Here is an 11,778-nt window from a genome sequence, read left to right as displayed (position 1 = left end):
TTGATGAGTTCTGTTGGGGCTCCTATATATTTGTTGAGGACCCTTTTGTGAACCACAGTGAGGTCGTTGTACCACATCTTGAGCAAAACTGGGGCTTCCACTACCATGTCGAATTTATGAAATCGATCCATACCTACAAGATAAAACACGGTTAAGATTCCCTCCCCCAAATAGGCAACAATCAGATTTCTACACATACATCTTTCAAATGTCAAACAATATGATATGTCGTTAGGTCGTGGACCTTGGACATGATTTTTGGCGATTTTACTAATGGACTTAATACGCCTTGGGTATTAAGCCGTCTTAGGCTAATGCTTAGATTTGGATTTGGTTTCGCTCTACTCTAGGTTGATTAGAATTGGTTTAGAAATAACGGTTACCCAAGTCGGACAAACAACGGGGTGAAGTTAATAAACGACGTTGGATGACCACAAGCCAACTATTCGTTCATCACTTCCAAAGAATTCAACTTGTGTTTTTTCTGAAGGACAGTCGTGGTAAGCCACGTAACCGCCTTTTTTCCTAATGCAATCTATTTGTCGTTTGGCGGAATCGGGTGCCATGAATGCCACAATTCAATATAAGCGATAAATAAAACAAGTAGACAGTTTAAAACACATAGCCAAATAAATTAATCTTAAGGTTAGAACCATTCAAATCCCCAGCAGAGTCGCCATTCTGTTTTATTTAAAATATGTTTTAGACTGGTTTAAGAGTCGCCACTTAATTTTTAAGAAAGAGTCAAGAAAACTGTTGTTTTTCAAAAGACTAAAACAGAAATCTAGTGAAAACTTAAAAAGGAGGTTCGGGGATTCTTATTAGCATTTCGGGAAGGGTTTGAAAGCACCTGAAATGCCCGCTAATATGCGGTTATCCAGCGATTAATTATTTGGCTAAAATATTTTAACTTATCTTGATTTGCAAAAGTGAATTACTTTATAATTGAGACCTATTTTAAGAGAAAAATAATGAAATATTATCTAAGTGAAGTATTTCATAAACTTATTTATTTATTTATTATTTATTTATTTTTATTTCAAGTGAAAGATGAGTAATGTAGTTAAGTAATTAATTCAAAATGGGTGTCTTTCGGGGATTCGAATATTTCAACTTTAAGATTAACGACAAATATTAGCAAGTAAGTAAACATAATAAAAATGAATAGGGAAAGTGACTTGGGCCCAAATCCGGTTTTCCTGTCCGCCTGGGCTAGTATTTGGGCCTATTTTTATTTTGGGCCTTCGGCCCATTTGAGTCACCTGTACCTGTCCTGAACTATGTTGATTTTTGTTTCTTTGGGTCTTACGCCCATCTTCCACCTGTCCTAAATTCTAACAAAATAGTAATACATAAAATGACAAAGGCTTAGGCCCAAAATAACAAAATACATTCTTTAAAGTAAAAGAGCGGGCCAAGGCCCAATCTTTTCAATTCTCTAAATTGCTTCATATTCTTTTAACTCCGGGACCAATTCGTCAATTTTATAGTTGACTGACTCGGATGAGAAGGAGTTTTAGCCTTTATGGCTCTCTCGAAATGCAAGAAGAGGATAGGAGTTCGTAGTGAACTCGGACAAATATCACATGCAAATGAAGAGAGCCGAAATTAGTCTTCGATAATAATAATAATAAGGATAATGATAATAATAATAATAATAATAATAATAATAATAATAATAAAAATAATAATAACAATAATAATAATAATAATAATGATAACAATAATAATAATGATAATAATGATAATGATAATAATAAAATTAATGATAATGATAATAATAATAATAATGATAATGATAATGATAATAATAAAATTAATAATAATAATAATAAGATCTTTCAAATATTAGCTCTAAACAATAACATGATTCCTTGATTATTTAACAGTAATGCATTCAAAAGCACACGCTCAAGCATATTTCAACTAAACCAAAATGAATAAATTGAAGTTAAATAATCATGACAATCAATTGACAGGAAATAACTATAAGAACACAATGAACTTTGTTAAATATCATGCTTCACATCATATGTATTTTATTATATATATTTTTTTTTCATATCATACACCCCATTATTATTCCACTATATAGGGAAGTTAACAGACAATATGCTAATCCATAATTAAGAGTAGATCTAACTAACATGCTCATAGATGCATATGTATACATATGTCTATTTCCGAAATAGTAAGCTTTCGAATATGAAAACTATTCATCCCATTATTAAAAAAAATTTATATTATTATTATTATTTATTTTTTCACTTCAGTTTTAATAAAAGGAAGCATGCAGAAATTAACTAAATCTCGACATGTGGCATATCATCTAGGAGCATACTACAGCTAAATAATTAAAAGCAATAGAGTATGGGAGATCTACAACAAAGAAGCAGTGACGACGATGGAATAAACTCAAGCTAAGCGAGACAGACAAAAATATTAACAACAACATGCTATTATTTTAGCTACATATAGAAAACTTTACCGAACTTGAAAAAATCAATACACTATTTTAATGTCGTACTTAAACCGTATGCAAGTCATATGAAGGTCACTGATTAGTAAATCATGAAGAACTCAACACAATGGAATTTCAAATATGCAATCTTAACATCAAACTAGTCCAAACACGACAAGATAATCGCTACATAATCACGAAAATTTAAAGAAAACGAAGGAAAAGAACGGTCACATCTAATCAGACTGGAAACATCAACACTTAGATGCAAACTCACTAGCTTTAACTCGACTAACTAACGGGATCATATAAGAACGGATATATCACACAAACAACATCAATTTAATAGCAGCCAACAACCAGCGAAGCCAAAATGTAAATTTCAAACAATCACGATATCATTCCGAATAGAAAGAAGAGGCAAAAGAATATTACGAAGGATAAGAGGCTACCTCTCTCCGAGCAGCGAACAGAGGAGACGAGCAGGGGAATGTGACTTCTTCCACGAAACTCGGACACAAATCAATGAATAAGAAAATCTCCCTGTTTTTTTTTTAGGGTATTTAGAACGTATTTTAGCTATTCTTCTTTAAAGTGTTATGTTCTCCTTAGTTAAAAATTTCCAACCCCTTTAACAGTGAAGAGGAGGGGTATTTATAGGGGAGTTCACGGGATGAAAATTGGATTGGAGCAAAGGTAAAAAAAAAAGAAAAGAATTCTCCTTCGGTTTCAAAATTTAAAAATCCAGAACAGGGGGCAGTTGGATTTTCATGAGATTTCACCCCAAATCCCACGAAATCCGGATGAAAGGATCAACGTGGACGGTTTAGATCAAACCTACCGCCCTTGTGTTCGACGTGGCACCCATCCATGCGAGTCAAGGGTGATTTTTCGCAGCTGCTGCAGGACGTAATTGCAGGTTCTCTCCTGATGTACTGTTGATGAAGATATCGGCAGCTTTCCGTCTATTTTGACGCGTGAAGGAGAAGAAATCGCGTATGGGTCGTCTGGGCGTTGCGTGTGCTGCTGCTGCTGTGGGCTACGTTGCTGCTATACACAGCTGTTGCTGCTGCTTTGACGTTTTGGTCTTTGCTGAAGAAGAAGGAGAACACAGGTGGGGTCGTTTGGTACTGCTACTGCTGTATGTATTTTATTGTTAATGTGTTGTTTGCATTTGTATGTATTGTATTATTGTATGTTAGAAATTAAAAAGGGAGAAAGGGTGGGGTCAGATGGTGTATGCTGTTGTATTATTATATTGTTGGTGTCGGTCATATGTATTGCTATTGTTATTATGGCTGGCCCCTTTTTTTTATTGTTATTATTATTATTGTTATTATTATTATTATTCTTGTTAGAAGAATCAAGAATGGGTTTGTTGGAATTATATTGGTATTGTATTGTTGTTGTACGTAGTTGTTTGCTGAGGGAATTGGGTTGGTTTTTTTTTCATTTTTTTTTTTTTTTGAATTGGAGATGGGCTGCCCAAAATTTGGTCTTCAACTAGTGATAAGATGAATTAATATAATTAGACTATCGAGCTTCTCAATCTTAATGAAATAAAATAATTAATTTAATTATAAACTAATTAATTAAAAAATATAGACCACTATATGACTGAACTAATTAACCAAATATTTAATTAAAACAAAATCTTTTTTAGATGATTTTCAAATAATCATAAAATATACTAATTATATACATAATTATGTAAAACAAATATATTATCTAAAATTATAAAAAGTGACAAAACTAGTTAAAATAACTTGCAAACATATATATATATATATATTAATTCTATAAAACTTATTATTTTAAATCGTTTGAAATTGAAGAAGCTCGATAATTAATATATATTGTGGAGGTCCAAAATTTGGTGTCAACAATATTTAATTGTGATTATTGATTATATGCAAACTAAATTTTATTGAAAGTGTGGCTACAAAATTCTACACAGCATTGCAACACTTCGAAAGTGTGGCTTATTGTTTATAAATTTTATCTTGTACATAAGAAAAGTTACACTTTATAAGTGTTGTTGTAGGTGAGATATAATAGGCTACACTTTTAAAGTGTAACCAATAACAACACAAAGGTAACACTTTTAAGTGTAGTATAATCAGATAAAAGTGTTGCTAATGAAATACTCCAAAGTGTGGCCTTTATACCTCTTTGGCCACGCTTTTTAAGTGTTGCTGCTTTGGCGACACTTCAAAAGTGTGGTCTAATATCAAAGGTTACGCTTCTTTAGGCCACCCCCTAAAAAGTGTTGCTTAAAGTCAAAAAGTGTGGCCTTTTCTCAGAGGCTACACTTTTTGCTAGTTTAGGCTACACTTTACCGGGGTGGCCGTAGGCCTAAAATGGTGCAGTGTCAACTATAGACTGAGAGTTCCCCTGTTCATCCTGTACCAGAGGTAGTTGAAGAAATCAATGAGTCAACATCTATAACACCACCTATACTTCCCTCAAATATTGCAGCTTTGCCTATGAGACATTCCACCAGAAATTCTAGGCCATTTATTTGGCATAAAGACTATGTAACAAGATTTGGTTCATCTAAATGTTTGTACTCAATTGCATCAAGTGTAAACTATTTAGGATTGTCAACAAAATATCAAAGTTTTCTTTCAAAACTCTCAGTAGATGTGGAGCCAAAGATCTATGCAGAAGCAGCTGGTGATCTAAGGTGGGAACAGGCCATGCAAGCTGAGTTGCAGGCCTTGGAAGATAACAGTACTTAGGAGCTTGTTACACTTTCAAAAGACAAGAAACCTATAGGATGTAGGTGAGTGTACAAGATTAAGTACAAGGCAGATGGAGAAATTGAAAGGTTCAAGGCAAGGTTAGTAGCCAAGGGATACAATCAAAAAGAAGGATTGGATTATCACGAGACCTTCTCACCAGTTGTTAAAATAGTAATTGTGAGAACAGTGGTGTCACTTGCTACATCTAAATAGTGGATCATGTACCAAATGGATGTTTACAATGCTTTTCTTCAAGGTGATTTATTTGAAGAAGTGTTCATGAATATTCCAGATGGTATAAAAAGGACTAAGGCTAACCGTGGGAAGGTGTGCAGATTGTTAAAATCTTTGTATGGTTTGAAGCAGGCCTCTAGGCAATGGAACATGAAATTGACATCAGCACTAGTAGGAGCAGGTTTTCAGTAAAGTACTAGAGACTACTCTATATTCACAAAGAAGGATAATGGGAACATAGTCATAGTCTTGGTATATATGGACGACTTATTATTAATAGGCAGTGATTCAGTCATTCTCCATGAGACTAAGGAAACACTGCACAAATATTCAAAATGAAATACTTAGGAGAGGTCAAGTATTTCCTTATAATAGAGTTTGCTAGACACAAAGATGACATTTTAATGCATCAAAGAAAGTATGCTCTGGAATTGATATCAGATATAAGTATGGCATGCGCTAAACCAGTTACAACACCTATGGAGATGAATCAGAAGCTTACTACGTTATTTTTTTACCAACATGTGGTTCCTACACATGAGTATCAAAGGTTGATTGAGAGGTTGTTATACCTAACTACTACTAGACCGAATATAGCATTTGCAGTCCAATGTCTTAGTCAATTCATGCCCTTACCTAAGACTACTCATATGGAGGCAGCAATAAAGGTAGTGAAGTATCTCAAACATGCACCAGGTTTGGGGATGTTAATGTCAGCAAAGAAGGGGGCACAATTACAAGTTTTTTGTGATGCAGATTAGGGATCATGTGTGAATAGTCACAGGTTATCTAGTGCAGTATGGTACTTCTCCTATATCCTGGAAATCAAAGAAACAAGTGACTGTCTCTAGAAGTTCAGCAGAAACTGAATATAGAGCAATGACATCCTCAACTGCTGAGGTGGTCTGGTTAACTGGTTTATTTAAGGAGCTTGGTGTAGAGTTGGTCACTCCAGTTCCCTTGTTTACTGATAGCAAGTCAGCCTTGCAAATTGCAGTCAACCCAATATTTCACGAAAGAACCAAATATCTAGCCATCGATTGCCATTTTACTAGAGAAAAGATACAAGATGGATTGATTACAACTGCTTATTTGTGCTCAACAGAACAACCAACAGATATATTCACTAAAGCTCTTGGAAGAGGTTCACATGATCATCTCATATCCAAGCTAGGCATGAAGAATATCTTCATAGCTCCTAGCTTGAAAGAGGGTGTGAAGGAGCTTGGAAAATGCACCAAAGTGTCTTAATTATGTTAGTTAGTTATTAGCTAATTATGTAAAGAAGTGTGATTAGTTAGTTGGTTAGTGCACAATTAGTTAGAATTGATTCTCTTTTCTTTGTATAAATGTAACAGATCTGAGTCCATAATGAGCAAGCAATATTTTCCCAAATCATGTAGATCACATTTTCTCTGCAATTAGCCCCTTCCCTTTCATCAGTTCTTCTTCTTTCTCCTTCTTCTTCAGTTAATCAACACATACCACTTAAAATCTTAAATTAATTAGTCGCAAAAATTACCAAACTTATTGTCATTTAACTTAATTTATTATTATTATTATTATTATTATTATTATTATTATTATTATTATTTCTTCATATTGAATATTCACAATAATTTGTAAAAAGTGTCCAGTTAAGTCAGTAATACTGTGTGTCTCAACATATAAATCTCACAAGTACTAATTTAATAAAAAAAAATCAGGAGAGCTACATAATGTCTATATATTTTGTTCTCTTGTGCTATCATGATTATTTTTTAAAAATAATATTAATCGCACTTGTTTTGTCACTATGACTTTTTCTTTCTGCAAGAACGGAATATATTTCTATTTTTAAAAAATTATCTTTACATCAATAGGTTCAAAAATCAAATGTTAGTATTGACTTACTAAAAATCTCAACAAAAAAATTGCTTTATAAAATAAAATTTTACGACAATATTTAGAGCTAATAATTGTTGCATAATTTATTCAAACTTTAATTATTATTATTATTTATAAAGTTTGAACTGATAAATGTTCAAACTTTGTGAATTTTTCATGAAATTTAACCGGTAGAAAGTTTTTGAACTTGAAGATGTTGTTTTAGAATTTAAGTTACAAAAATTAGAAGTCTTGAAATTCTATAACGCAAAAAAGAGTTAAATTGTATTTTTAACTTAATTGCATTTACATAAAAAGTAGCTACATTTGTATCGATTTTGAAACTATGACTTATTTTAAATAAAAAAATCATCATAAAAGTGATTCTTTCGTGAATTTTACCCTTAGAATGTCACTATATATAGTCATAATTGACATAAAAATCTTCCAAGTACTAATCTAAAGTTTTATTCTTTTAAACCAAAAAAAAAGGCATTGCTACTTCTAAAAGAATTGTTAGATACTTGCAACATTAATAGTTAATACATTAAACTTGTTTATATCAAGAAAAGGAAAATTAGAAGTTCTTAAATCACATTATGTATCTTAAACTACAATCTCAAGTAACTGTGACAGTGGGATTGATGAAAAGAAAAAGAAAAACTATCCAAAAAAATACAATTTTTTTAAAGTTTATGTCTTTTTGTTAGGTCCGAAGACATACTTGATGATTGAATCTTTGATTGATAGCAATTCTGGAAACTCTTTTTTCAGCTTTGTCATGTCAAGCTCATTGTTACTTCGTGGTGCAACGATCACTTTGGCTTGTTCTTGAAGATCGAAATTCTGCCATTTGAATTGGGGATCGATGTAGTCTTTATACATCTCTAGAATCTCGTTGTGGCTCACAACTCCCGGATTAGTGAAGTTCCATATCCCTCTACAGTTTCTCTTTGCCATTTCAATAGAGATTGGTAGTAACTCATCTAGAACTGTCATGCTATTTGGGATGTTTACCACTTTATCATAACGCGTTATCTTTGTAATGAAGTTTCTCGGGTTACTAAGGTCTGATGATATTGGCATTCTTACTCTGAGAGTGCAAACATTATCATATTCTTTTAGAAGCTCTTCAACCTGCATTATATTAAGCTATGAGAAACTAAAAATGTGAGTGAAATATAAGACGAATAGCCAATGGAAATGAACTAGTTACCATGGCTTTGGTCTTCGAGTAAAAGGATCCTGTAAAATTTGGTTTGTCTTCCTCTTTGAATCCGATGCCTGAGCCTAGTGGATGCCTTTCATCATATTCAAATATGCAACCTGTCGCGAAATTCATCACTAAGATATCTGCTTCTCTGCAGATATCAGCTAAAGTTAGTGTACCAGCAACGTTCGTTCTAATTGTCTCTGCTTTATGTGATTCACACCAATCCACATTAGGCCTCCCAGTAACACCAGCCGCGTTGAATACATGAGTTGGTTTTACTCTTATCATGTCTTGCATTAGAGAACTCCTATCCTGTAGTCGTCCTAATCCATACTCGTATGATATTCCACGTTCATCACAAATCTTTCCTAACAACCCTCCAATCCAACCTGTTTTTCCGTAAATCAAGAACTTCAAGTCTGAGCCACAACCTTTGTTGCTTCCTTTTACAAGCTGCAACAGACACCCTTCATCATGTGAAGGCACAATGTTTGAAATTCTCGGATGTGGGTGAAGGGCTCCGGTTATATCACCCCACCAATCGGGATTTTTGGTGTACCAATCGAGTGTCATCTTTAGTCCTGCCTCCCAAGTAGTCCTTTCTTGCCACCCTAACTTCTTAAGCTTTTGATCATCCAGGAAATACCTTTGGTCATTAAAAGGCCTATCTTGGACAAGCTCGATAACTTCTTGAGCATTCTTTCCGAATAATTTGCATATGTCTGCAGCCACGTCCAAAACTGCCCTCTCTTTCTTAGTGCCAATGTTATACACATGTCCAATAACCCCTTTATGCAGTATCACATCAAATGCCTCAGCAACATCAGCAGAGTACAAATAGCTCCTAACATTTGTTCCATCGCCATGAATTGGCAAACGCTCACCCTTCATTGCTAGAATAATGAACTTTGGAATCAACTTCTCAGGGAACTGATTTGGGCCATACACATTATTCCCTCGAGTAGTGATTGTTGGTAGGCCATAAGACCTGTTATAAGCCATGACAAGCATTTCAGCTCCAGCTTTAGTCGCGGAATATGGATTAGTAGGAAGGAGTTGAGAAGCTTCAGGATTGCCAATGTCAGTCTCCAAATCAGTTTCGCCATACACTTCATCCGTACTGACATGAATGAATCTTTTGATGGATTTCGTCAACTTACAAGCCTCGAGAAGCACATGAGTACCATAAATATTATTGATGGTGAACTCGAACGAGTTTCCAAATGAATTATCCACATGAGTCTGTGCTGCAAAATGCATAATTGTGTCAATCTTCTCCTCAACCAAAAGATGGTTGATAAGATCAGCACTCGTAATATCAGCCTTGACAAATTTGAAATTCGGACATGAGTAACTTGGCTCCAAATTCTTTAGACTCGAACAATAATCGAGCTTGTCAAGAGCAACAATCCTGTAGTTAGGATAAAGCTTAGTCAATCTATTGGTTACATGAGAGGGAATGAAGCCTGCTGCACCCGTTATGAGGACATTTTTGGGTACATAAGGAGCTGGTTCGGACGACATCCTAATTTTTTGTTGCTATTTCAATACACTGTTACAAAATGATAGAAAAGAACATGTTAGGTGATTGCATAACATGAAAAACAGAACAACAAATTATGTACTTTGTTACATCTAAAGAAATCTTCACGGATTGAACAAGACACATGTATCCTACGTAACATAATACACATAGACGCCACATGACGCCACCTAGGATGCAAATTGGTCAAACACATATGTGTACTTGTTCAACTTTATACAAGTTTAAGTATCCTCAGGGATTAAATATGGTGAAACACTGGCAAATTGAATCTAGTATTCTGAATATGATTGAATTTGGCTTCTTAGCAAGCAATTTTGGTAGAAAGTCCCAACATTTTTGAACAATATATATGTGAAAAAACACTAAATTTGACAATTATTAAATTCAGAAAATTTCTCTAGTACAATATGTTTAAAGCTAAGAAAATTAAGAGATTGAACATTTCTCCAGAGATTATTGATTATAGGCTAAAACTATTCAATATCACAAATTTGTACAGAAGATCAAATTTATTATTCGTAATCTTTTATACTTCAATTGTAAGATGGTCATTTGGTAGCCAGTTAGAATTATGCGGTTAGTAATGTAGAGATTAGTTCCACCTTCTATACTGCATAATATAATATACACATTCTCTCATATCTTATACGTGTTTTAGTTATAGAAACCAAACATCTTATATGCTATTAATTTTATAGATGACTAACTTATTTTTTATCTACCTATCAAACATCGCATAAATTAATACATGGATAACTTGTTTCTTATCCAGCAATCAAACGACCCCTAAGTAACATGGTAGTAATTAACAAAATCAACAAGAGTAACCACAAATAGATCACAATACCATAAACCAAAAAGAAAAAGAAAAAAAGAGACTTACATTTTCACTTCATGGAATTTTCAGAATAGTTTTGGTGGGAAATTATAAAGATTGCAAACGTAAGAATAAAAGAAGAATTAAAGTCAGAGCAATTCATACATTTTTTGGCAAATGCATCAATTTAGTGAAAATAATTAAAGAGGATTAATTAATGGGAGAGAAAAGCTTAACAAAAAGCTGTAGTGAAAAGGGATAAGAATGGCTGTTGATGCGTGATTATAGCAAAAGTAGTAGAGATTAACCCTTTTTTTAGTTCCTTCTTTTCAGCCTAATCTATATATTACACTTTCACAATTATGACCGCTAGTCAAATATATATAAAAAAGATATACTACATCATTTCAATTTGTTTATTCTATTTTTCTTTTTTAGTCCATTTAAAAGAATAATGAATTAATTATATACATAAAATTATATAAACAATCAAATATTATTTTGGTGAACGATAATATAGATAGACCGTATTGATTTGTTGAAAGTATAATATCACACTTTTAAAATATTGAACTCTAGAAATATACAAAGAAAAGTACTTTAAATATAATTAAAATTTGAAAGCTTGACCAAATCGACAATAAATCCTTCGTAGTATATCTACGTGTGTTGCTATTATACGTCCCTTTAGGATGAGATTTGATTATCTTTTTCATTGACTAATTGCATGATGTTTCTTTACTTTTAGTTGCATTGAATATATAGATTTGTTGCAGTTTCGATAGGTAAAAAGGAGTAAGATTAGACTTTACCTATAACCTAATAGTTGTCGAATTCGAAATTGGTAACAAACTAAAGCTTAATCTTTTAACACAGAGAAGTGAGATACACCAAAGA

The 11,778-nt window shown here is 33.2% G+C and overlaps 1 protein-coding gene across 1 annotated transcript; it reads right to left on the bottom strand.

Annotated features, from left to right (window-relative positions):
- Positions 1-7,882: 7,882 nt before the first annotated feature.
- Positions 7,883-11,115, bottom strand: LOC125878490 (trifunctional UDP-glucose 4,6-dehydratase/UDP-4-keto-6-deoxy-D-glucose 3,5-epimerase/UDP-4-keto-L-rhamnose-reductase RHM1-like). The gene is made up of 3 exons (XM_049559758.1): positions 10,948-11,115; positions 8,522-10,070; positions 7,883-8,442 (listed from the first exon to the last, which is right to left on the bottom strand). The coding sequence occupies exons 2-3, from the start codon at positions 10,040-10,042 to the stop codon at positions 7,999-8,001; spliced, it is 1,965 nt and encodes a 654-aa protein (XP_049415715.1). The 5' UTR covers positions 10,043-10,070; positions 10,948-11,115; the 3' UTR covers positions 7,883-7,998.
- Between the last annotated feature and the right edge of the window lie 663 nt (positions 11,116-11,778).

This window comes from Solanum stenotomum, chromosome 10 (genome assembly GCF_019186545.1).
Source record: "Solanum stenotomum isolate F172 chromosome 10, ASM1918654v1, whole genome shotgun sequence".
NCBI lineage: Eukaryota > Viridiplantae > Streptophyta > Magnoliopsida > Solanales > Solanaceae > Solanum > Solanum stenotomum.
This window is presented reverse-complemented; position numbering and strand designations above follow the sequence as displayed.